Below are 26,725 nucleotides of genomic sequence, written 5' to 3'. Positions count from 1 at the left end.
GAATAAAAGAGTCTTCAATTCACAGCGGAAACTCTGAAGGTCGGGGAGTTGGCGAAGCCCCGGAGGCAGCTCGTTCCAGAGGGCAGGAGCCCCCACAGAGAAGGCCCTACCCCTGGGGGTCGCCAGACATCTACCCCTAATCATCTTTGTTGCTCTTCTCTGCACCCATTGCTTCTTGTTCTGCCCTCAGGTGCTTTGGAGAATAGTTTGACTCCCTCTTCTTTGGGGCAACCCCTGAGATATTGGAACACAGCTATCATGTCCCCCCTAGTCCTTCTTTTCATTAAACTAGACATACCCAGTTCCTGCAACCGTTCTTCATATGTTTTAGCCTCCAGTCCCCTAATCATCTTCGTTGCTCTTCTCTGCACTCTTTCTAGAGTCTCACCATCTTTTTTACATCTTTTACAAAAAGATTTTTACATCTTTTTTACATTTTGCTTCTGCCTTTTGCAGAGAATATTTATACTTCTCAGTTTTAACTTACATAGGCTAAATAATAAATGAATGTACATTCTTGGATTATCCTAGCCCAGTGATGGCAAACCTATGGTATGCGTATCAGAGGTGGCACGCAGCACACTCTATGATGGCACGCGAGCAGTCGCCCCGGTTCAGCTCCGCTGCACGTGCGCACACACCTCCTGCCAGCCGCTGGGCTTCGGGTCTCTGCTGCATATGCGCAGGGGGGCTCTGCGCATATGCGTGGGGTGTGTGCATGGTGCACACACTCAGGCACAGTGGTGTTGTGACCCAGGCCCAAGTAGGTAGTAATCAACTTAGTCCATGGGAAAAAAAACTTTATTCGAACAGCTGGGAATTACTTCCTTCCCAGGGTTGTTCAACTCAAAGTAAAACAAATGCCTCCCAAACACAAATTCCTCAGTTATCTCACAAACCTGAGACCAATTAGGCAAACTGCCAAAGGCTTTTCCTGGCAAACGTCCAGAAGCCACAAAAACAAAGAAGTACATGAAGCAGAAGACAAAGCTACCAACGTTGTTTTCCAGCAAAGCCCAAATGCCGTTCCTGGTCTTTTAAGGCTTATGGGAGGGGCCAATCATCTCCTGGCCTTACTCCCGAGTCGTCCTTTTTGCTTGAGCTGCTCTTGCCTTCTGGCAGCTCTTCTCATGCGTGCATTAGGAACAGGCTCCTCCTGTTCCTCTGCCTCACTACTATCAGTCTCTGGAGGCTCTGGAGTGCACACCTCACTTCCCGATGGCCCTGGCCTCACCTCAGCCTCATCGCTGTTCGACTCTGTTGCCTGCTCTGTAGGCTGCTGACAGACCACAACAAGGGGTGGGGCACATGTGCCATGCACACATGCACGCACATTCACGCTTTGGGCACTCGGTGCAGAAAAATTTAGCCATCACTGTCCTAGCCATTTCCTATCCAAGCATTAAGGAGGGTTGATCCTACCCGATTTTGCATGATCGTCTCAAATACAGGCAGTCCTTGACTTACAACAATTTGTTTAGTGACTGTTCAAAGTTACAACGGCACAAAAGTGACTTATGGCCGTTTTTCACACTTACGACCGTGGCAACGTCCTCGTGGTCATGTGATCAAAATTCAGACGCTTGGCGACTGGCATGTACTTATGACGGTGGCAATGTCCCGGGGTCACGTGATCCCCTTTTGTGACCTTCTGACAAAGTCAGTGAGGAAGCCGGATTCACTTAACAACCGTGAGACTGACTTTAACAACGGCCGTGATTCACTTAACAACTGTGGCAAGAAAGGTCGTAAAATGTTTATGTGTTTCTGTTTGTTTATGTTTATTCAATTTCTATACCGCCCTTCTCCCAAAGGACTCAGGGCGGTTTACAGCCAAGTAAGAACAGCAAATACAAAAATTAAAACAGATTTAAAAGAATAAATTTAAATGGGCTGAATATACTAAAAACTATTAAAATCCCCATTAAAACTATTAGGCCAGTCCTGCATGATGGAATAAAAGAGTTTGGGGCAAAACACACTTAGCAACATAAACGCTGGTTTCAATTGAGGCCGTAGGTCGAGGACTAACCTGTACAAGTCTTCCAGAGCAGTATTTTTCAACAACTTTCAACATGGGTGAACTTCAACTCCCAGAATTCCCCCATGGCTGACTAGGGAATTCTGGGATTTGAAGTCCACCCATCTTAAAAGTGGTTGAGATTGAAAAACTCTGCTCTGGAGTTTGGGTTTATTTCTCAAAAATAAGATTTTTTGCACTCTGGAATTAAGCAAACAGATTTTAAGCCAGAGAATCGTCTCTCCCCCACAAGGCAAATTCTATAAATATAAAATCCTATCTGGAAATTCTGCAAATCGACCTGACAGATTTTTGCACGCGAGAGAAGCAAGAAGCGAGTTCATGTCTCCTTATTCCAAACGTAGGAACTTCCCAGACTTGCCTGGTTGTGTTTTCACAAGGTGTGTCAAACCAACAGCAACGGCCAAGATTGTGTACTCCTGCACTACAAGTGTTTAAACTTTTTTTTTTTTTTTTACTTTATGTTTGCCTTTGCTGCTCGAAAGAAAAATGGCCGCAGAACGCAAAACAGATCGTTCTCAGTTTACAACAGTTCATTTAATGACCGTACAAAGTTACAACGGCACGGAAAAAAGTGAGGGAAGCTTTTTCCACACTTAACGACCGTTGCAGCATCCCCACGGTCACGTGATTAAGGTTCAGGCGTTTGGCAACTGCCTCATATTTATGACGGTCGCAGAGTTCCGGGGTCATACGATCCCCTTCTGACAAGCAAAGTCAATGGGAAAACCGGATTCACTTAGCAACCGTGTGACTAACTTAGCAACTAAAGTGTTGTGTCTTGCCCGCTCTCACAGCAGCCGGGGCCTTCTTATCTGCTCCCGAACACGGAGGAATGTATGCCTCCCGGCCCCAGTCCTGGCTCCATGCCCAAGCAGGCTGCAGAGGAGGGAGCACCCCCCGGCCCCAGCCCTGGCTCCATGCCCAAGCAGGCTGCAGAGGAGGGAGCACCCCCCGGCCCCAGCCCTGGCTCCATGCCCAGGCAAACGGAGCAGCTAGACCCCTCCCCCTCCTCCACAGCATGTGAGCCTGAGGAAAGTTTATTTCCAACAGCTGCTGATTGGAGTGACCCTCGCATCAGAAGATTGGAGAGGCGGAGGCAACAGAAGGAAGGGAGGGGCAGGCCTTAATGAGTGCTGAGTCATGGAGCCACACCCCATGGCCTATATAAAGGATCTGCTTTCTGGCAGTCTCTGAGTCAGGCAAAGTCGAACTTATCTTGCTGAAGTCACTTTCTGGTCTCCTGCCTGCTCTGAGGACTTTGCTAGGACTTTGGGCAGAGCTGCAGAGGCAAGCCTGATTCGGATTTCCCTGACCCGGCCGTCAGCGGAGGAGTGGGACACGACATAAAAGTGATTCACTTAACAACGGTGGCAAGAAAGGTCGTGAAAGGGGGCACAAACATCTCGCTTAGCAACAGAAATTTTGGCCTCAATTCAGGTCGTTAAGTCGAGGATTGCCCTTATTGATGAGGTTGCTGTGTCCTGCGGTCATATGATCCCCTTTTGCGAACTTAGAATAGAATAGCATAACAAGAATTGGAAGGGGCCTTAGAGGTCTTCTAGCCAACCCTCTGCTTAGGCAGGAAACCCTACACCACTTCAAACTTCTGACAAGCGAAGTCAATGGGGAAGCTAGATTCACTTATGTCCTCGACTTACAACCACAATTGAGCCCAACATTTCGGTTGTAAAGTGAGACAGTTGTTAAATGGGTTTTGCCTCCATTTTACGACCTTCCTGGCCACACATTTGTAAAGGGAATCGCTGCAGTTGTTAAGTTTCCAACGTGGTTGTTAAGTGGCTTCATGGGGCTTTTACAGCCCTCCCTAAGAGGTTTATAGTCAGCATTTTGCCCCCAACAATCTGGGTCTTCATTTTACCGACCTGGGAAGGATGGAAGGCCGAGTCGACCCGTCAGGATCGAACTGCTGGCAGCCGGCAGAGTTAGCCTGCAATCCTGCCTTCTAACCCCTGCGCCGCCACCAAGGCTCATCATCATATGATCCTGGGCCAGTGCAGCTGTCATAAATATATGCCAGTTGCCAAGCATCTAAATTTGGATCACCTGACCGAATGCTGTTAACAGTGACAATCAAATGGTCACTTACGTTTTTTGGTGTAACTTCAATTGGTCACTAAAGAAATGGTTGTAAGTCGAGGATTACGTGTGCCGTCTCAGGCACTTTATTACATCTCATTGATAATTAGAAATATAAGTTGCCTTGGTGAAGGAACTCTCTAGCTCAGGGGTCTCCAACCTTGGCAACTTTTAAGACTGGTGGACTTCAACTCCCAGCAAATTCTGGGAGTTGAAATCCACCAGTCTTAAAGTTGCCAAGGTTGGAGACCCCTGCAGTTTGCTGGCTGAGGGATTCTGGGAGTTGAAGTCCACAAGTCTTAAAGTGGCCAAGGTTGGAGACCCCTGCTTTGCTGGCTGAGGGATTCTGGGAGTTGAAGTCCACAAGTCTTAAAGTGGCCAAGGTTGGAGACCCCTGCTTTGCTGGCTGAGGGATTCTGGGAGTTGAAGTCCACCAGTCTTAAAGTGGCCAAGGTTGGAGACCCCTGCTTTGCTGGCTGAGGGATTCTGGGAGTTGAAGTCCCCAAGTCTTAAAGTGGCCAAGGTTGGAGACCCCTGCTTTGCTGGCTGAGGGATTCTGGGAGTTGAAGTCCACAAGTCTTAAAGTGGCCAAGGTTGGAGACCCCTGCTTTGCTGGCTGAGGATTCTGGGAGTTGAAGTCCACCAGTCTTAAAGTGGCCAAGGTTGGAGACCCTGCTTTGCTGGCTGAGGATTCTGGGAGTTGAAGTCCACCAGTCTTAAAGTGGCCAAGGTTGGAGACCCTGCTTTGCTGGCTGAGGGATTCTGGGAGTTGAAGTCCACCAGTCTTAAAGTGGCCAAGGTTGGAGACCCCTGCTTTGCTGGCTGAGGGATTCTGGGAGTTGAAGTCCACAAGTCTTAAAGTGGCCAAGGTTGGAGACCCCTGCTTTGCTGGCTGAGGGATTCTGGGAGTTGAAGTCCACAAGTCTTAAAGTGGCCAAGGTTGGAGACCCCTGCTTTGCTGGCTGAGGGATTCTGGGAGTTGAAGTCCACCAGTCTTAAAGTTGCCAAGGTTGGAGAGACCTCCTCTAGCTGTTGCTTTGATCACGTATTTCATTGCGAATTTTTAACCGATGCATTCATCAGGCCTTTTTTTTAATCTCTGTGTGAACTTCTTATCTGTGATTGAAATGAGTCATTAACCCCACCAGGTTACAAACAGTAGGATATTCCTACCTCTGCAGGTAAGTTGGGCCTAAAATGTTACCTAGTTGGGCCATGAAACCGTCTGCAACGAAACAACCAGAGAACACCAAAGACTCCTGAGTCCTCCCCTCCTTGTCCCCTCCCCTTCTCTTTCTTCTCCTCCCCCCCCCCTTTCTCCTTCTCTTCCATTCTGCAAATCGCATTTCCTTTTACTGCTGATAATGTTCATGAAACGTCTGCAAGAAAACAACCAGCCGCATCAAGGACCCTTCAGTCCTCCTCCTAAATTGTCGTTTTAATTGTATATTTTTGTGTTTTTTATCTTTTGGCTGTACACCGCCCTGAGTCCTTCGGGAGAAGGGCGGTATAAAAATTTAATAAATAAAAAAAAAAAAAAATTCAGTCCTCCTCCTACTATTTAGAACAATTAACCAGTGGAACAACTTGCCTCCAGAAGTTGTGAATGCTCCAACACAGGAAGTTGGAAGTTCTCTTTGCTGACGATGTCAAACTATTTAACACCACAGACAATACATCTATCATTCAAAACGACCTTGATCATCTACCCGCTTGGTCTAAAATTTGGCAGCTCCAAATTTCAACCAGCAAATGCTCAGTCTTACATATAGGAAAAAAGAACCCAAACACTAAGTACATACTAGATGGACATTACCTTACAGACGACCCCCATCCCGTTAAAGACCTTGGAGTTTTCATGTCAAATGATCTAAGTGCCAAAGCCCACTGCAACTACATAGCAAAAAAAGCTCTAAGAGTTGTAAACCTAATTTTGCGTAGCTTCTTTTCCAAAAACACCATACTACTAACCAGAGCATATAAAACATTTGCTAGACCAATTCTAGAATACAGCTCGCCTGTTTGGAACCCTCACCACATCTCTGACATCAATACAATTGAACGTGTCCAGAAATATTTTACAAGAAGAGTTCTCCATTCCTCTGAAAACAATAAAATACCTTATCCCACCAGACTTGAAATCCTAGGCTTAGAAAACCTGGAACTCCGTCGCCTTCGACAAGACCTAAGTTTAACTCACAGAATCATCTATTGTAATGTCCTTCCTGTTAAAGACTACTTCAGCTTTAATTGCAATAATACAAGAGCAACCAATAGATTTAAACTTAATGTCAACCGCTTTAATCTAGATTGCAGAAAATATGACTTCTGTAACAGAATCATCAGTGCTTGGAATACTTTACCTGACTCTGTGGTCTCTTCCCATAATCCTAAAAGCTTTAACCAAAAACTTTCTACTATTGACCTCACCCCATTCCTAAGAGGACCATAAGGGGCGTGCATAAGCGCACAAACGTGCCTACCGTTCCTGTCCTATTGTTTTTCTTTTCTTCTTCCTATATATATATATATATATATATATGCTTATACCTCCTTATATTTACTCATATATGTGTTTATATACTATATAATCTTTCTGTATGATACCTACATATATTGTTGTGACAAAATAAAATAAATAAATAAATAAATAAAGTTTTTAAGAAGAGGTTGGATAGCCATTTGTCTGAAGTGGTGTAGGGTTTCCTGCCTAAACAGGGGGTTGGACTAGAAGATCTCCAAGGTCCCTTCCGACTCTGTTATTCTATTCTATTCTATACTTCCCCCCCTTCCTCCTCCTCTCCCCTTCTCCCTTTCCTCCATTCTGCGAATCACACTCCCTTCCAGTGATGACATTACCTAGTTGGGTCATGAAACGTCTGCAAGAAAACAACCAGACAGCATCAAGGACCTCTCAGTCCTCCTCCTCCTCCTCCTCCTCTTCCCTTCTGCTCCATTCTGCAAGTCACACTCCCCTCCACTAATGATGACGTTACCTAGTTAGGTCATGAAAGGTCTACAAGAAAATAACCAAGCCTCAACGAGCATCAAGGAGCCCACAGTTCAGGAACCCCACGCAGGTCTGGCTGTGAGACCAAGGGCAGTTTGTAATCAAGGTCACTACTAAAATCACATCATCGCTTCCCTGTTGAAAAACTGGTTTCCATACCTTCTTTGGGGCTGAGTCAAGAGGAAGAAAATACTGATAATTCCTCAGAGGTGTGTTTCACACTTACACCCACGCAAAACCTCGACCTTGCAAGACTGCGAAGGAGTTCGACAATCACACCCAGAGCACAACTGCATATGAGCATTCAGCAGGGGCACATATAACTGGGGCTAGGAGAGGGAAGGAAGAGAGAGGAAGGGGCTTAAAGGCACATTTTCCAAAGGACTCGCGGAAGTGGAATATAGGTAAATCCTCGACTTACGGCCGCGACGGAGCCCAACATTTCTGTTGCTAAGTGAGGCAGTCGCTAAGTTAGTTTCGCCCCATTTTACGACCTTTCCTGCCACCGTTGTTAAGCGGAGCATCGCAGTTGTTAAGTTAGTAACACAGCTGTTGAGTGAATCCGGCTCCCCTACGGATTTGGCTTGTTGTAAAAGTCGCCAAAAAAAAGGGGGGGAGATCACGTGACTTTGGGACCCTGCAACCGTCGTAAATACGAGTCAGCTGCCAAGCATACGAATTTGGAATCACATGGCCATGGGGATGAGGCAATAGCCGTAAGTGTGAAAAACGGGTCCTAAGTCATTTTTTTCAGGGCGGTTGTAGCTTTGCACCAGGGGTGAAATCCAGCAGGTTCTGACAGGTTTTGACGAACCGGTTGCGGAAATTTTGAGCAGTTTGGAGAACCGGCAAATACCACCTCTGGCTGGCCCCAGAGTGGGGTTGGAATGTTCATGAAACGTCTGCAAGAAAACAACCAGCCGCATCAAGGACCCTTCAGTCCTCCTCCTAAATTGTCGTTTTAATTGTATATTTTTGTGTTTTTTATCTTTTGGCTGTACACCGCCCTGAGTCCTTCGGGAGAAGGGCGGTATAAAAATTTAATAAATAAAAAAAAAAAAAAAGTGAGTCCTCCTCCTACTATTTAGAACAATTAACCAGTGGAACAACTTGCCTCCAGAAGTTGTGAATGCTCCAACACAGGAAGTTGGAAGTTCTCTTTGCTGACGATGTCAAACTATTTAACACCACAGACAATACATCTATCATTCAAAACGACCTTGATCATCTAACCGCTTGGTCTAAAATTTGGCAGCTCCAAATCTCAACCAGCAAATGCTCAGTTTTACATCTAGGAAAAAAGAACCCAAACACTAAGTACATACTAGATGGACATTACCTTACAGACGACCCCCACCCCGTTAAAGACCTTGGAGTTTTCATGTCAAATGATCTAAGTGCCAAAGCCCACTGCAACTACATAGCAAAAAAAGCTCTAAGAGTTGTAAACCTAATTTTGCGTAGCTTCTTTTCCAAAAACACCATACTACTAACCAGAGCATATAAAACATTTGCTAGACCAATTCTAGAATACAGCTCGCCTGTTTGGAACCCTCACCACATCTCTGACATCAATACAATTGAACGTGTCCAGAAATATTTTACAAGAAGAGTTCTCCATTCCTCTGAAAACAATAAAATACCTTATCCCACCAGACTTGAAATCCTAGGCTTAGAAAACTTGGAACTCCGTCGCCTTCGACAAGACCTAAGTTTAACTCACAGAATCATCTATTGTAATGTCCTTCCTGTTAAAGACTACTTCAGCTTTAATTGCAATAATACAAGAGCAACCAATAGATTTAAACTTAATGTCAACCGCTTTAATCTAGATTGCAGAAAATATGACTTCTGTAACAGAATCATCAGTGCTTGGAATACTTTACCTGACTCTGTGGTCTCTTCCCATAATCCTAAAAGCTTTAACCAAAAACTTTCTACTATTGACCTCACCCCATTCCTAAGAGGACCATAAGGGGCGTGCATAAGCGCACAAACGTGCCTACCGTTCCTGTCCTATTGTTTTTCTTTTCTTCTTCCTATATATATATATATATATATATGCTTATACCTCCTTATATTTACTCATATATGTGTTTATATACTATATAATCTTTTGTATGATACCTACATATATTGTTGTGACAAAATAAAAAAATAAATAAATAAATTAAGAAGAGGTTGGATAGCCATTTGTCTGAAGTGGTGTAGGGTTTCCTGCCTAAACAGGGGTTGGACTAGATTCCAGTACTGATGACGTTACCTAGTTGGGTCATGAAACGTCTGCAAGAAAACAACCAGACAGCATCAAGGACCTCTCAGTTCTCCTCCTCCTCCTCCTCCTCCTCCCCTCCTCCTCCTCTTCCCTTCTGCTCCATTCTGCAAGTCACACTCCCCTCCACTAATGATGACGTTACCTAGTTAGGTCATGAAAGGTCTACAAGAAAATAACCAGAGAGCACCAAGGACCTCTCAGTCCTCCTCCCCTCCTCCTCCTCTTCCCTTCTGCTCCATTCTGCAAGTCACACTCCCCTCCACTAATGATGACGTTACCTAGTTAGGTCATGAAAGGTCTACAAGAAAATAACCAAGCCTCAACGAGCATCAAGGAGCCCACAGTTCAGGAACCTCACGCAGGCCTGGCTGTGAGACCAAGGGCAGCTTGTAATCAAGGTCACTACTGAAATCACATCATCGCTTCCCTGTTGAAAAACTGGTTTCCATACCTTCTTTGGGGCTGAGTCAAGAGGAAGAAAATACTGATAATTCCTCAGAGGTGTGTTTCACACTTACACCCACGCAAAACCTCGACCTTGCAAGACTGCGAAGGAGTTCGACAATCACACCCAGAGCACAACTGCATATGAGCATTCAGCAGGGGCACATATAACTGGGGCTAGGAGAGGGAAGGAAGGGAGAGGGAAGGGGCTTAAAGGCACATTTTCCAAAGGACTCGCGGAAGTGGAATATAGGTAAATCCTCGACTTACGGCCGCGACGGAGCCCAACATTTCTGTTGCTAAGCGAGGCAGTCGCTAAGTTAGTTTCGCCCCATTTTACGACCTTTCCTGCCACCGTTGTTAAGCGGAGCATCGCAGTTGTTAAGTTAGTAACACAGCTGTTGAGTGAATCCGGCTCCCCTACGGATTTGGCTTGTTGTAAAAGTCGCCAAAAAAAAGGGGGGGGGGATCACGTGACTTTGGGACCCTGCAACCGTCGTAAATAGGAGTCAGCTGCCAAGCATACGAATTTGGAATCACATGGCCACGGGGATGAGGCAATAGCTGTAAGTGTGAAAAATGGGTCTTAAGGCACTTTTTTTCAGGGCTGTTGTACCTTTGAACCAGGGGTGAAATCCAGCAGGTTCTGACAGGTTTTGAGGAACCGGTTGCAGAAATTTTGAGCAGTTTGGAGAACCGGCAAATACCACCTCTGGTTGGCCCCAGAGTGGGGTTGGAATGGGGATTTTGCAATATCCTTCCCCTGCCACGCCCACCAAGCCACGCCCACAGAACCGGTAGTAAAAAAAAAATTGAATTTCACCGCTTTTGAACAGTCACTAAATGAACTGTTGCTAAATCCAGAACTACTTGCAGGCCTAATAAAGCCAAAGTCTTTCTCTAAATATGACAAAAACATTCTACTTCTTTACAAACCAACCACGTTATCCTTACCCGGTCTGGCCCCTCAATGAACATTTATCAACTTTTAACGCAATCCCTTGCCTGCAGACTCAAAATCTGACGCTTTAAATGCCTTGACACAATTTCTTTTGCAAAGTTTCCACAAAAGGACTTTTTAACGATACCTTATCCTCGCTGCTGCATTGGAAAAGCTGCACTGAGGATTTTCTGTTAATATGCACCCAGTGTCAACTTTTATCTGAGGCTAAAACTTCCTGCGCCTTTACACCGACAGGAAAATAAAAGCTTAACTAGGTCACCGGCTGACTTATGAAAGCAAAACCGATCGGCTTCGCCCCACCCTGGCCTTCTTCTGAATCTTTTCCTTTGTACTAATAGAATTGACTGCAAAACATTTGCTGGTTTTTAGCTTTTGATGGGTGCGCTGAGAGCTCGGCCTCAAAGAAGAGGGCGCAAAATATCAACATTTTTCTCCTTGCCAGCCCTGATGAGTTATCAGTTATATATCACAGAATAACAGAGCTGGAAGGGATTTTGAAGGTCTTCCAGTAGTCCAGCCAGCCCTGCTCAAGCGGGAAAACCTATATCATTTCAGACAAGTGGTTGTCCAATCTCTTCTTAAAAACCTCCAGTGATGGAGTGCCCACGGTTTCTGGTGGCAAGTAGTCCCACTGGTTAATTGTTCTCAGTGCCAGGGAATAAACTGGATTAAAAGGAAGAGAGAGAGCATCTCTTCAGGTTAATAAATACTAATAACTTAATAGCTTCCTGCAATAACACCAGCAGAACTGCAAAAAAGCTGCGCTACTTGGAACATCGTACATCTTAAGAAGGTACTTGGTTGATACCTAGGACTCTGGCAGCAACCCGTATCAACCATTAGCACCAGTCAATTATATTCGTGATGTATTTTTGAATGTTCAGTTGACTTAGTTTCATTTTTAATGAATAAAGTAAATAACAACAACGACGAAGTTGGAAGGGACCTTAGAGGTCTTCTAGTCCAACCCCCTGCCCAGGCAGGAAACCCTACACCACTTCAGACAAGTGGTTATCCAACATCTTCTTTAAAATTTCAAGTGTTGGAGCATTTACAACTTCTGCAGGCAAGTTGTTCCGCTTATTAATTGTTCTAACTGTCAGGAAATTTCTCCTTAGTTCTAAGTTGCTTCTCTCCTTGATTAGTTTCCATTCATTGTTTCTTGTCCTGCCTTCAGGTGCTTTGGAGAATAGCTTGACCCTCCCAAATCTTCTTTGTGGCAGCCCCTGAGATATTGAAAGACCGCTATCATGTCCCCCCTATTAAACTAGCCATGCCCAGTTCCTGCAACTGTTCTTCCTATGTTTTAGTCTCCAGTCCCCTAATCATCTTTGTTGCTCTTCTCTGCAACTCTTTCTAGAGTCTCCACATCTTTTTTACATCGTGGCGACCAAAACTGGATGCAATATTCCAAGTGTGGCCTTCCCAAGGCCTTATAAAGTGGTATTAACACTTCACGTAATTTTGATTCTATCCGTTAATGCAGCCTAGGATTGTGTTGGCTTTTTTGGCAGCTGCAGCACAAGGCTGGCTCATATTTAAGTGACTGTCCACTAGATCCCTCTCACAGTTACTACTATTAGAGCAGTAGAAACAAACGAATGCACAAGTATAGAATAGTACCACCTACTCTATACCTGTGCATTTGTTTTTTCTTACCTAAGTGTGTAGGACCTTATTTTTCTCACCGCTGAATTTCATTTTTCCTTTGTTTAAGTTTCTTAAAAACTTACACATCCTAAGTGGATAACACAAATATTTTCGGAAATAAAGAGGGTAGGGGCTCTTAGGGGATTGTCATTCAACCCGCATCAGAGATGATAGACACAGAACTGCAACAATTCAAGCCTGTGACTTACAGACAATCCTCCACTTCCGACCAGCCACTTAGCAACCGTTCAAAGTTGTGACGGACTCCGGGAAAAAAAAACAACTGCGTATGACCTGGGTTTGAGGTTCTGAGGGCCGGGAGGCGAGGGAAGAGGCTCTCCCGGGATCACATGACCACATTTCGGGACCAGTTTGCAATTATGGCTATTTGCAGCATCCCACAGTCACATGACCACAGTATTCATTTTTGCCCTTAATCTGTATTTACACCCATTGTAAAGAACGGCTTCGCTATTTTTGAAGGAGAGGGGAATTGAGAGTGTGAATAAGCGTGGAGAGACTAGAGATTATAATTTAGGAATTATTTTAGATTATGATTGTTAGTTTTGATACCCTGCATTTTGTTCTGGGAAGTCGGGTGGGGGTGGGGGTAAAGGGAAGGAATTGGGGGATTGAGGTTAGTGATGGAGTGATGGTTAATGTACAGGGATTATTGAAGATGTATAAATATAATTAATGTAGGGTCGGGTCTGACCAGTTGCCATTTTAGAACGGTGGGAGGGAAAAAGAGAGTAGGAGGTAGGAAAGAGGAGAAGAGGAAGGAAGAGGGGTAGAAGAGGAGAAGAGTGTAGGGTGGAGGGAGGAGAGGAGGTAGATAAGAGAAGGAGAGGAAGGTTTGGAAAGTAAAAGAAGGTAGAAGAGGGAAGAAGGTTAAAAAGGGGGGTGGTGACTGGGCAGGCCCGACTAATTGTATATAACTGTACATTGGATGAATTATTTGATAAGATTGTAAAAATAAAACTTTTTTATAAAAAAAAAAAAAAAAAAAAGAACGGCTTCGCTTAGTGACGGCAATGTTCACTCAGTAACTGCAAGGTTTGCATTTCAACTGCTGTGTGCGCTTAACGGCCACATAACAGGTTGTAAAATTGGACACTTTGTCTGATGACCCGTTTAATGACCAGCACGACTTACGACCGTAATTGCAAGCTACCTCTTACAGTTGTAAATCGAGGAGAGCGTGCGTTGCCAATGTTGGTTTAATCCCGGTCAATGGAAAAGCTAACCCAGATGCAAAAATCTTAACAGCACATCTTGAAAGCAACCAAACGAAGAATTTGTGCCTGGTGGAAAGAGACTGCATGTTCGCTCATCAAAACTCTCTTCTGACACATCAGGCAGTTTTGGGATTGTGCATTCACACATAAAGGGCTGTTATTGTGCATCACCCTTAAAGGCACTTAACAGGAAGTTTTCACACTGGGGGGGGGCAGGGAAGGAAACTGAAGAAATGGAAATGCTTACAGCTGGCATCTGTGGAATTTGGCAAAGTCTTGCTTATTATCCTGGCCAAAGGGTGTGGGAAGGGACGCAAAGATGGGAGATTTTGTTTTTCCCTGCCCCACCCAGAAATACTGTTTTTCGACACATGATTTTGACAGAGGGGAAGAATTCCAGCATAAGATGCCTTCAACAGATCAGCGGAAAAGAAAATAAAGTCTCCCCAAGGCTTGAAATTAAACAGGAGATCCATAAAAATCTAAAACACGCCTGGGAACATCATCATCTACCCCAGGTTTTCTCAACCTTGGCAACTTTAAGAAGGGTCGATTTCCACTCCCAGAAGTCCTCCCCTCTTAAAGCATGCTGGCTGGGGGATTCTGGGAGTGGAAGTCCACCTCTCTTAAAGCATACTGGCTGGGGGATTATGGGAGTGGAAGTCCTTCCCTCTTAAAGCAGGCTGGCTGGAGAATTCTGGTAATGGAAGTCCTCCCCTCTTAAAGCAGACTGGCTGGGGGATTCTGGGAGTGGAAGTCCTTCCCTCTTAAAGCAGGCTGGCTGGGGGATTCTGGGAGTGGAAGTCCTCCCCACTTAAAGCAGGCTGGAAGGGGAATTTTGGGAGTGGACGTCCACCCCTCTTAAAGCATGCTGGCTGGGGGATTCTGGGAGTGGAAGTCCTTCCCTCTTAAAGCAGGCTGGCTGGGGGATTCTGGGAGTGGAAGTCCTTCCCTCTTAAAGCAGGCTGGCTGGGGGATTCTGGGAGTGGAAGTCCACCCATCTTAAAGTTGCTAAGGTTGAAAAACACTGTCCTTACCCCTTTTGGTCTGCGAGCATAATTCACAAAATGCAACATTTTTCACATTATGCAGGTAGTCCTTGAGTTATGGGCATAGTTTTGGTCGTAAGTTATGATGGTCGTAAAGCGGTTTTTCACATGACCAGCCCCAATTTCATGATTTTTGTGGCAGTCATGAGGTGACAGTTTTGGCTGTTAAAGAAACTCAGTTTGATATGGGGTGGTTTTTGCCAGAAAGCAGAACTAAGCATCAGTTTCCAGGACAAAATGTCATAAATTGTAGTGAGCTGGTTACCGAGTACCCAAAATGTGATCCAGGGGATGATGGATCTTTGAATCTGGTTCTTAAGTAGCTTTAGGGCAAGAGTCTGCAAACTTGGCATTTTTAAGACTTATGGACTTCAACTCCCAGAGAGAACCCTGGGAGTGGAAGTCCACAAGTCTTAAAAGAGCCAAGTTTGCAGACCCCTGCTTTGGGGGGAATTTATTTATTTATTTATTTATTTATTTAATCAAATTTATATACCGCCCTATCTCCCGAAGGACTCAGGGCGGTGTACAGGCATTTAAAAACACATAAATACAATATAAAAAACAATTAAAAAACTTATTCTAAAAAGCCCGTTAATTTAGAATTAAAAATATAGAATAAAACCCAATTTAAAACCGATAATTTAAAATCTAGCTCAGTCCTGCACAGTTAAATAAATATGTTTTAAGCCGGGGGCGGAAGGCCCGGAGGCCCGAAAGCTGACGAAGTCCGGGGGGTAGTTCATTCCAGAGGGTGGGGGCCCCCACAGAGAAGGCCCTTCCCCTGGGTGTCGCCAGACGACATTGCCGCGCTGACGGCACCCTGAGGAGACCCTCTCTGTGAGAGCGCACGGGTCGGTGAGAGATATTCAGCAGTAGGCGGTCCCGTAACCCGCCCAATGCCATGGAGCGCTTTAAAGGTGGTCACCAGAACCTTGAAGCGCACCCGAGCCACAGGTAGCCAGTGCAGCCGGCCCAGGAGGGGTGTTATACGGGAGCCAGGGGGGGCTCCACCTATCACCCGCGCAGCCGCATTCTGGACTAACTGCAGCCTCCGGATGCCCTTCAAGGGGAGCCCCATGTAGAGAGCATTGCAGTAATCCAGGCGAGACGTCACGAGTGCGTGAGTGACCGTGCATAGGCATCCCGGTCCAGAAAGGCGCAACTGGCGCACCAGGCGAACCTGGTGAACGCTCCTGGAGACGGCCAAGTGATCTTCTAGAGACAGCCGCTCATCCAGGAGGACGCCTGTTGCGGACCCTTTCCATCGGGGCCAATGACTCGCCACCGATGGTCAGCCGCTGATTTAGCTGACTGTACCGGGATGCCGCATCCACAGCCACTCTGTCTTGGAGGGATTGAGCTTGAGCCTGTTTCTCCCATCCAGACCCGCACGGCCTCCAGGCACCGGGACAGCACTGATAGCTTGCTGGGTGGTCCGGTGTAGAAAAGTACAGCTGGGTGTCATCCGATACAGCTGGTACTTCACACCGAAACCACTGATGATCTCACCCAGCAGCTTCATGTAGATGTTAACAGAAGGGCGAGAGGATCGACCGCGGCACCCCACAAGTGAGGCGCCCGGGCCGATCTCTGCCCGTCAACACGACTGCGACCGGTCGGAGATAGGAGGAGAACCACCGATAAACGGTGCCTCCCACTCCCAATCCCTCCAACCGGCGCAGCAGGATACCATGGTCGATGGTATCGAAGGCCGCTGAGAGGTCTAATAGGACCAGGGCAGAGGAGCAACCCCTATCCCTGAATCCGTTGTAACTTCAAACGGTGGCTAAGTCACCAGTCATAAGTCAAGGACTATCTATATTCCCTCTTGAATCTCCGTTGGTATTGCAAAAAAACATCAATCAATCAATCAATCAATCAATCAATCAATTTCTTCAATCAGTGGAATGTCTTCCCTCCAAATACTGTGGGTGCTCCAATGCTGGAAGTTTTTAAAGAAGAGATTGGACCGCCATTTGTCTGAAATGGTACCGGGTTGAGCAAGGGGTTGGACTAGAAGACCGCCAAGGTCCCTTCCAAATCTGTTACAGGTAGTCCTCACCTTACGACAATGGAGCCCAAATTTATGTTGCTAAGTGAGACAGATAAGTGAGTTTTGCCCTCTCCTGCCATAGTTCTTAAGTGAATCACCGCCGTTGTTAAGTTAGTCACACGGTTGTTAAGTGAATCCGGCTTGCCCGTGGACTTTGCTCATCAGAAGGCGGCAGAAGGGGATCACGTGACCTTGGGACACTGCGACCGTCATAAACATGAGTCAGTTGCCAAGCATCTGAATTTTGAATCCCATGGCATTGGGAATGCTGCATTGGTCGCAAGTGTGAAAAACGGCGATAGGTCACTTTTTCAGTGCCATTAGAAGTTAGAATGGCCACTAAACAGACTGTTTTAAGTTGAGGACTCCCTGTGTTCTGTTCTTCTGCTAATTCCCTGAAATATTTATTGGCTGGCAGTGTTTTTTCTTTTCCTATGAGGCTCATATTTCTTTCCATAGCCATCTGCCTTTGCTTTTAAGACGCGGGGCCTTTCTCTCTTGGGTTGAACCTAGCGGCTTTTAAAATATTATGGGCTGCCCCTGCTAGATTCATCAGCTTTTAAGAAAGCTCCAAAGACTCATTTCCCTCAAACCCTTAAGTGATTTGAAATTGGAATTTAAGCAATTGAGCTGGCCCTGTTAAATTCTGTACAGTTCGGGTTTTAATCGTGGACTTCATAAATGTTTCATTCTTTGCATATCAGCACACTTTGGAAGGAAGGGAGGAAGGGAGGAAGGAAGGGAGGAAGGAAGGAAGGAAGGAAGGAAGGAAGGAAGGAAGGGAGGAAGGAAGGAAGGGAGTTTATTGTTTTCCTATCCACTTTTCTTCAAGGAGTTCAGAGCTATTTAACCTCTTCACACAAGGAGAGGTTTACAATCAACGAGGACACTAGAGGGAAATAGCTTTCCTCATTCGCATGTATAACAGAATCACTGAGTTGGAAGGGACCTTGGAGGTCTTCTAGTCCAACCCCCTTGCTCAGGCAGGAAACTCTATACCCTTCCAGAGAAATGGCAGGCCGGTCTCTTCTTAAAAACTTCCAGTATTGGAGCATTCACAACTTCTGGTGGCAAGTTGTTCCACTGGTTAGTTGTTCTCACCGTCAGGAAATTTCTCCTTAGTTCCAGGTTGCTTCTCTCCTTGATTAGTTTCCATCCATTGTTTCTTGTCTTGCCTTCAAGGGCTTTGGAGAATAGGTTGACTCCCTCTTCTATGGGGCAGCCCCTCAAATATTGGAACACTGCTATTATGTCACCCCTTGTTGTAACCCAGGCCCAAGTAGGTAGTAATAAACTTAGTACGTGGAAAAATAAACTTTATTCAAACAGCTGGGATTTACTTCATTCCCAGCGTCGTTCAACTCAAAGTAAAACAAATGCTTCCCAACACAAATTCCTCAGTTATCTAACAAACCTTAGTCCAATTAGGCAAACTGCCAAAGGCCCTTCCAGAAGCCACAAAATCAAGATGTATACGAAGCAGAAGACGAAGCAGAAGACGCAGCTACAACGTTGTTTTCCAGGAAAGCTGAAATGCCGGTGCTGGTCTGTTTTAAGCCTTGTGGGAGGGGCCAATCATCTGCTGGCCTTACTCCTGAGTTGTCCTCTCTGCTTGAGCTGCTCTTGCCTTCTGGCAGCTCTTCTCAGTGGTGCATTAGGAACCGGCTCCTCCTGTTCCTCTGCCTCACTACTATCAGTCTTTGGAGGCTCTGGAGTCCGCACCTCACTCCCCGATGGCTCTGGCCTCACCTCAGCCTCATCACTGTCTGACTCCGTTGCCAGCTCCATAGGCTGCTGACGGACCACAACACCCCTAGGCCTTCTTTTCATTAAACTAGATATAGCCAATTCCAGCAACCGTTCTTCATATGTTTTAGCCTCTAGAATTCTGCAGTTCTCTTAAGATTATAGGATCAAGAAAAATAGTCTAAATGACAGCAATCTACAATAAGTAGCATTTTAAACCCAAGTTTCAAAATCAACAAATGTTAAGTAAAGATAAAGGTTCCCCTCGCACAGGTGTGCTAGTCATTCCCGACTCTGGGGGACGGTGCTCATCTCCGTTTCAAAGCCGAAGAGCCAGCGCTGTCCGAAGACGTCTCCGTGGTCATGGGGCCGGCATGACTCAACGCCAAAGGCGCACAGACCGCTGTTCCCTTCCCACCAAAGGTGGTCCCTATTTTTCTACTTGCATTTTTTACCTGCTTTCGAACTGCTAGGTTGGCAGAAGCTGGGACAAGTCAGGGGAGCTCACCCTGTTACGCGGCGCTAGGGATTCGAACCGCTGAACTGCCGACCTTTCAATCGACAAGCTCAGCGTCTTAGCCACTGAACCACCGCGTCCCACACAACAAACAAACAAACAAAAAACCGCAAAACACAACAAATGTTACTACAAGGCAGCCTGTCTGCCTATTACCTCCAATTCTGCTGGGTAAAGACCAATACTCCAAAGCTCAGACTTTGAAGAAAAACCACGATTTTAAGCAGAAGCTATTCAGGGTGGGTGTCAGCTTTGGAAGCCATACTAGGCCGGAAGCTTCCGTGCTGCCACCTTCTCCCGTGTGGGAAAGTAGGAGGGCGGCATTTAGTAGAGGGGTTGTCTTTAGATATAATAACATTCTTTCTGTCGGTCAAGGTCAGGCCGATCCTGCATCTGGAGGAGGAGTGGTCGGAGGGCTGTCTCGAGATGGGATGGTTGGCGATTGGAGCACGTGATCGACTGCAGAGTGAGGGGATAGTTTTGGGGGTTTTTGAATGACTGAGGGAAAACCAGGACCTCTCAGATTCGGGTTTTACCCAGATGTGCCAGTTTATCTATCCTAGTAAATAGAACTTTGAAAAATGCGTGCTTCAGAGTTTTACTTGGCGAGGGTTTTTTTCTGGAACGGTGACAATGGGATTAAAGAGATTCAAAAGGGGTGATGGAGTAATAACAGATCCCACTTCCCACCGGCCCATTCTGCCCCCCCCCCGCCCTCCCCATGTGTCTTTGGTTTGTTTATGTTTTAGCTTTTATGTAATTTTGTAAGCCGGCCAGAGTTACCCTATGGTAAGATGGGTGGCCAATATATTGAATGAATGAATGAATAGGGAAGGGAAATAGAGGGAAGGGAAGGGAAGGGAAGGGAAGGGAAGGGAAGGAAAGGAAAGGGAAGGGAAGGGAAGGGAAGGGAAGGGAAGGGAAGGGAAGGGAAGGGAAGGAAGTTAAAGGGAAAGGAAAGGAAAGGAAGTTAATGGGAAGGGAAGGGAAATATAGGGACTTTGCTGGTCGGAAGGTCGCAAAAGGGGTTCACATGACACTGGGACGCTGCAACTGTCATAAATATGAGCCAGTTGCCAAGCGTCTGAATTTTGTTCTCGTGACGGCAGGGACGTCGCAACGGTCGTAAGTGTGAAAAAACAGCCTTAAGTCACTTTTTGGAGCGCTGCTGTAACTTTGAAGAGTCACTAAACAAACGGTTGTAAGTGGAGGACTACCTGTATAAATAAATAAGTAAAACCACTTCCTGTGGCTATTTCTTCAGCAGCACCCCCAAAATTTCTCGAAAGCAATATTTATATCCCACAAGACGCAAGCGTTTTGGTTTTTAAGGTTGCGCCTGGTCTATTTAACTCGAGACCCATCACATCACAGTCTGAATGGCCCAGCCATCATAATGATAGTTACATCGGGTTAACTTCTTAATTCCGCCCTTCAAAATAGCCAACTCTGCTTGTATCACTTCAGCATGCAAACATCACTCAACTACAATTGAATGGAAAACTGCTGGTGGCCTTGTACCGCTGCACCATAGAGAATATTTTAACTTACTGCACCTGTGTGTGGTTTGCCAGTTGCACAGGTGATAGGACAGCACTCCAGAGGGTCAACATCATTGCCCAGAGCAGGGGGTCTCCAACCTTGACAACTTTTAAGACTTGTGGACTTCAACTCCCAGAATTCCTCAGCCAGCTTTGAACTTAAGAAAGTTCAAAACATCCTTAAAGATCCATCTCATCCTGGGCACCACTTTTTTTGAACTATTACCATCTGGCAGATGGTACAGGATAATAAAAACAAGGACAAATAGGCTGAAAAACAGCTTCTATCCCAGGGCAATAGCCACATTGAATTCTATGGTATAGTGTAATATCGGATTTTCAATTATATAGAATGTAAAGGATGCATGGTTGTGTTTTTATTTTTATAGTTATAATGTACACTGAAGAGGGGATTTGATTTCTGTGTACTACGTGCAATGACAATAAATTAAACTAAACAACTGCAAATTCCCAAATTCAGAGAGGATAGTAATGGTGAGGGCTGCCTCTGAAAATCACCTGTTCAGATCCAACAGCTTAATGCCTTCCCCCAAAGGCTACGCAAAGCGAGAACAAGGCAAATCCCCAATACAAATACAGGCCGGCCTCGACTTATGACCACAATGGAGCCCCAAATTTATGTTATCAAGTGAGACATTTGCCCCATTTTATGATCTTCCTTGCCTGAGTTGTTAAGCGAATCGCTGCAAGTTGGTAAGTTAGTAACCCGGTTGTTAAGTGAATCCGGATTCCTTATTGACTTGGTGGGTCAGAAAGCCCCCAAAAGTGATCACGTGACTCTGGAACACTGCGACCGTCATAAATATGAGTCCACTGCCAAGCATCCGAATTTTGATCACGTGATCATGGGGACGCTGCGAAGGTCATAACTTTGAAAAAAAAAGGGTCGTAAGTCAAAATTTCCAGTGCCATTCTATTTACAAAATGAACTTAAGTCGAGGACTACCTTCATTTTAAGGACCGGTTTGATGACCATTTTTACAGTGGTTGTTAAGTGTTGTTAAGTGAACACCACACCACAGCTGTTAAGCAAGCCGATGGTTTGCTAGGGCACGGTTTTGCCAAGAACCAGAAGTAACTGCCGTTTTAAAAGCGGCCATAAGTCACATTTTTTTCAGCGCCATTGTAAGTCTGAACGGTCACTAAATGAACGGTTGTTAAGTCAAGGACTACCTGTACTCAAAGAGTACATCAATACAACATGTACCTCAGAGGCCTGCCTCGATTGTTGAGCCCGCAACAATGACAAGGGGTTTGCCTTTTTTTCCACAACTGCTATTGTGTGGCTTTCAAAACATTCATTCAAGCCTCTGGGTCCTTCCTAGGATTTACAGCAGGGATGCATAAAAGTAGCTAATCTGAGAATTTCCTGGAATTCAGAAAAGTTGCAGCAAAGGCACATTTGAAGGGGGGGGTTTCCCCTCCCGCTGGCAAGACCCCCAAGAACTCTCACGATTGGGGTACTGAGAGAGGAGGAATTCTGAGGCTTAGGCAGCTGGAGGAAAAGCCACAAATTCATTTATATCTATTTAAATTTTCATTAGGGACGTGGTGGCACAGAGGCTAAGACGCTGAGCTTGTCGATCGAAAGGTCGGCAGTTCAGCGGTTCGAATCCCTAGTGCCGTGTAACAAGGTGAGCTCCCGTGACTTGTCCCAGCTTCTGCCAACTTAGCAGTTCGAAAGCAGGTAAAAATGCAAGTAGAAAAATAGGGACCACGTTTGGTGGGAAGGTAACAATGTTCTGCGCGCCTTTGGCGTTGAGTCATGCCGGCCACATGACCACGGAGACGTCTTCGGACAGCGCTGGCTCTTCGGCTTTGTAACAGAGATGAGCACCGCCCCCTAGAGTCGGGAACGACTAGCACATATCTTTTTAAATTTTCATTTATCATTTTTGCAAATCAGACAGCGAACAGATCCAACAGATCCTCCTCCTATTTTGTCCACAACCACCCTGTAGGGTGGGATGAGCTGACTGGGCCAAAATTACCTAGCTGGCATTCATGGCTAAAGGAAGACTTGAACTCATATCATCTTTGCTTTCTAGCCTGGTGCCTTAATAGATCAAATAAATACTGCAGTTCCAGCTGCCTCTGAATAGTATCTATGATGTTTAATAGCACAACACACACACATTCCTATTTTCCCCACAAACACCTCTTGGGGAGGGATGGACTGGACCAAAGTCACCTAAGCCGGCATTCATGGCTAAGGCAGGACTTGAACTCACAATCTCCTTGCTTTCAAGCCTGGTGCCTTAACGCGTAGACCAAATAACTACTACTGTTCTAGCTGCCTCTTAATAGCACCTATGATGTTTAATTTAATAGCACAACACACACACACAATCCACTCTGGAGCCATCACTTCCTGCTAGGCAATCAGACAGATCCTTCTCTCTCAAGTTTCCTACCAGTATTATGGTTTCATTTTGCTTTGCAACCTCGCACACAACCTGGGCTTTCTTAGTGGTCTACCATCCAAAGAAGGCCCAGACTTGCTGGCCCAGCAATCCAGCTTTCTGTGCGTCCCCATTGGCTTTCAGTGTCCCAACAACCTCCTCTCCTGGGTGTGTCTCCCTAGCCTAGGCCGACAATTCGCGCGCCCCCCGCCCCCTGCCTGTACAGGTAGTCCTCGACTTACAACGGTTCGCTTAGTGACCGCTCGAAGTCACAACAGCACTGAAAAAAAAGTGACTTAAGGCTGGGTTTTTTTTTTTTAAACTTACGACCTCGGCGACCTCCCCGTGGTCACGGGGATCAAAATTCAGACGCTTGCCAATCGGTTCATATTTATGACGGTCGTAGTCTCCCCGTGTGTGTGTGTGTGTGTGTGTGTGTGTGACGCGATCCTCTTTTGTTGTGTGACCTTCCGGGCAAGCCAAAGTCCACGGGGAAGCCACATTCACTTAACCACCGGGTTGCTAACATTAACAAGTGCAGCGGGGTTCGCTTAACGACGGCAGCGGCAGCGGCGAGGGAGGTCGTAAAACGGGGGCGAAACTCAGCCACCGGGTCTCCCTTCCCAAGGGGGACGCCGTGGTCGTAAGTCGAGGACTACCTGCGTGAGAGGCCCAAGACAGACCCCCCCCCACTCCCTGCAGCCAAAATTCAAACACCCCCCCACCCCCCACTCATTTGACCGGGTCCTCCAAGTCCTGAGACCCCTCCCTCCTCCAGATAAAGACCCTCCAATTTCTCCTTCTCCCTCTTCCCATCATACCCCTCCCCATTCAAAGGGGATGCCCGTATCTGCTTCCCCGACTCGGCCCCTCCTCTCAATTCCCTTGACTGAAGCTCCACCCCACCCCACCCCACCCTTAAAGGCAGCAGCCCCTCCCCATTGTTGCACAAAGCCCATGTTCAAAGTACTACGAAGCCCATGCTGCGTAGCCTTCAGCCCCACCCCCGACCCTTTTACGTCCTCCCACTCCTTCCCTCAGGCCCAGCCCCTCCCCAACAGCCCCCCCGCTTCGCGAGACCCCTCAGACCCAAAAGCGCGGCTACCTTTCCGCCTGAAGAAAGACATGGCGTCGCCGGCGGGGCAGGCCTAGGCCTTCCCTCAGGGCTGCTGGGTCTCCTTCCTCTTCCTCCTCCCGCCGCCGCCTCCCGCGCCCCACACCGAGGCGGAGGAGGAGGAGGCGGCAGCCGCCATGTTGTCAACAGCGGCGGCCGAGGCGCAGGCTCCTTCTTCCGGGCGGCGGCGGCGCGCAAAGCCTATCGGGAAAGAAGAAAAAAAAAGGCCCGGCCCGGAAGCCTTTAGTCGTCAAAGCGGCATAGGCCAATCAGAGAGAGCGTGAGAAAGGAGGAGGCGGGGCGTTTAGGAAAAGCCATCTTGGAAGAGGGCGCCCTGCGCAGGAGGGCGAAGGAGGCGGAAAAGCCATCTTGGAAGAGGGCGCGTTCTCTCGAAGCGGGGCAAAGAGAATCCCGCTCGGCTCAATTCCTGAAACAGGAGAGGGATGCCCGTTCGGCCATGTTGGATAAGGGCAACTGCCCCAAACCTAGGAGAAATCGTTCTGTATAATATCTGCAATTTACAGAGTTTTTTGGTTTTTTTAAAAAATGTTATCTGCAAACTGTGTATTATTTTTAAATGGTCGGAATAGGTGGCTCGGACAAGCACGCTTTTGCCTGTGTTGGATTTACAGGCCTCACCAAAGCTCAGATTGATGGGAGTTGTAGTCCAAAACACTCGGGGAAATGAATGATATTTACCTAGTTTGGGTCATGAAACGTCTGCAAGAAAACAAGCAAGCACAGAGAGCACCAAGGACTTCCTCCTCCTCCTCCTCTTCATAAACCCCATTCCCTCCGAGCACTGATGATGTTACCTAGTTGGGTCATGAAACGTCTGCAGGAAAACAAGCAAACTCAGAGAGCACCAAGGACCACTCACACGTCGAAAATGCATAGTTTAAAACTAGGGAAGAGGGTGTGGAAAGTCCATCCTCCCCCAGAAGAATGAAATATTTTGGGAAATATTTTTTTTTAAAAAGGTAGACTGTTGTATTTTCCTAAAGGAGAAATGGTGTTTTTAGAGGCAGAAAGCAATCCCCAAGTCTTCCTTAATAGCCCACAGCAGATGCCAGCACTTAAGGAGGGCTTTTTGAAAGAGGAAGTCGACTATCTAGATCAGGGGTCTCTAACCTGGGCAACTTTAAGACTTGTGGACTTCAACTCCCAGAGTTCCTCAGCCAGCTTTGCTGGCTGAGGGATTCTGGGAGTTGAAGTCCACAAGTCTTGAAAGTTGCCCAGGTTGGAGAGCCTTGCTTTGCTGGCTGAGGAACTCTGGGAGTTGAAGTCCACAAGTCTTAAAGTTGCCCGGGTTGGAGACCCCTGATCTAGATGGCTCCATTCACAAGCAAAGCAAATGCTGCAGGCAGAAATCCATTCAAGGCAGGATATTTTGAAACGCCTCTGTGGCAAAGGTTGACAGCTAACTTATGACTGTATGACTGTAACTTTGTTGCTGGTAATCCTCATGATTTATATTGATATATTGACCATCAATTGTGTTGTAAATGTTGTACCTTGATGAACGTATCTTTTCTTTTATGTACACTGAGAGCATCTGCACCAAGACAAATTCCTTGTGTGTCCAATCACACTTGGCCAATAAAAATTCTATTCTATTCTATTCTATTCTATTCTATTCTATTCTATTCTATTCTATTCTATTCTATTCTGAACGTATCTTTTCTTTTATGTACACTGAGAGCATCTGCACCAAGACAAATTCCTTGTGTGTCCAATCACACTTGGCCAATAAAAAATTCTATTCTATTCTATTCTATTCTATTCTATTCTATTCTATTCTATTCTATTCTATTCTATTCTATTCTATTCTATTCTATTCTGAACGTATCTTTTCTTTTATGTACACTGAGAGCATCTGCACCAAGACAAATTCCTTGTGTGTCCAATCACACTTGGCCAATAAAAATTCTATTCTATTCTATTCTATTCTATTCTATTCTATTCTATTCTATTCTATTCTATTCTATTCTATTCAAAAACAGAGTAATAGAATTAGAACAAGCAGCCCCTCACCCAAGATCCAACATGGGACAAAAGCCATTAGCCACAATAGGAATTGCCCAACAACACCCTTGTAGAAAAACAAAGCCCATATTGCACAAATCCCAAACGTCACAGTTATAGAAACTATAAAGATCCGTCCACCTATTCAGCCACTGGGTCAGCTGTCCCAGAACTGCATGCGGTTGTTGGTTCTGCTCCATCAACAGCGGGAACCTTTCTTTCCAATCAGCCTCCGGCCTCCATTTTATTTCCAGCGTCTTTCTCCCGGCTTGGAACTGGACCTGGATATTTCTTCCAACAAGGACATCGATTTTATCTATTATTAAATTGGTTTGCCACCCCTCTCGGTCCAAGGGCAGCTTACAACATAGAATTAGAATTAGAATAGAATTTATTGGCCAAGTGTGATTGGACACACAAGGAATTTGTTTTGGTGCATATGCTCTCAGTGTACATAAAAGAAAAGGAAAAGGAAAAGAAAAACAAAAAAAAATACCTTCATCAAAGGTACAACATTTACAACACAATTGAT

At 46.0% G+C, this 26,725-nt stretch overlaps 1 protein-coding gene across 1 annotated transcript in view; it reads right to left on the bottom strand.

The window, feature by feature from the left end:
• The window catches only part of AKAP10 (A-kinase anchoring protein 10), a 60,862-nt gene extending 36,500 nt beyond the window's left edge, over positions 1–24,362 (bottom strand). Inside the window, exon 1 of the mRNA XM_058164040.1 lies at positions 24,160–24,362. Within this exon, the coding sequence (XP_058020023.1) occupies positions 24,160–24,181 (22 nt within the window). The 5' untranslated portion in view covers positions 24,182–24,362. The remainder of the gene's footprint in view (positions 1–24,159) is intronic.
• Positions 24,363–26,725: the final 2,363 nt, after the last annotated feature.

Source organism: Ahaetulla prasina, chromosome 1 (assembly GCF_028640845.1).
Source record: "Ahaetulla prasina isolate Xishuangbanna chromosome 1, ASM2864084v1, whole genome shotgun sequence".
In the NCBI taxonomy this organism is placed as follows: Eukaryota; Metazoa; Chordata; class Lepidosauria; order Squamata; family Colubridae; genus Ahaetulla; species Ahaetulla prasina.
Note: the sequence above shows the minus strand (reverse complement) of the source record. Positions and strands in the feature narration are given on the sequence as shown.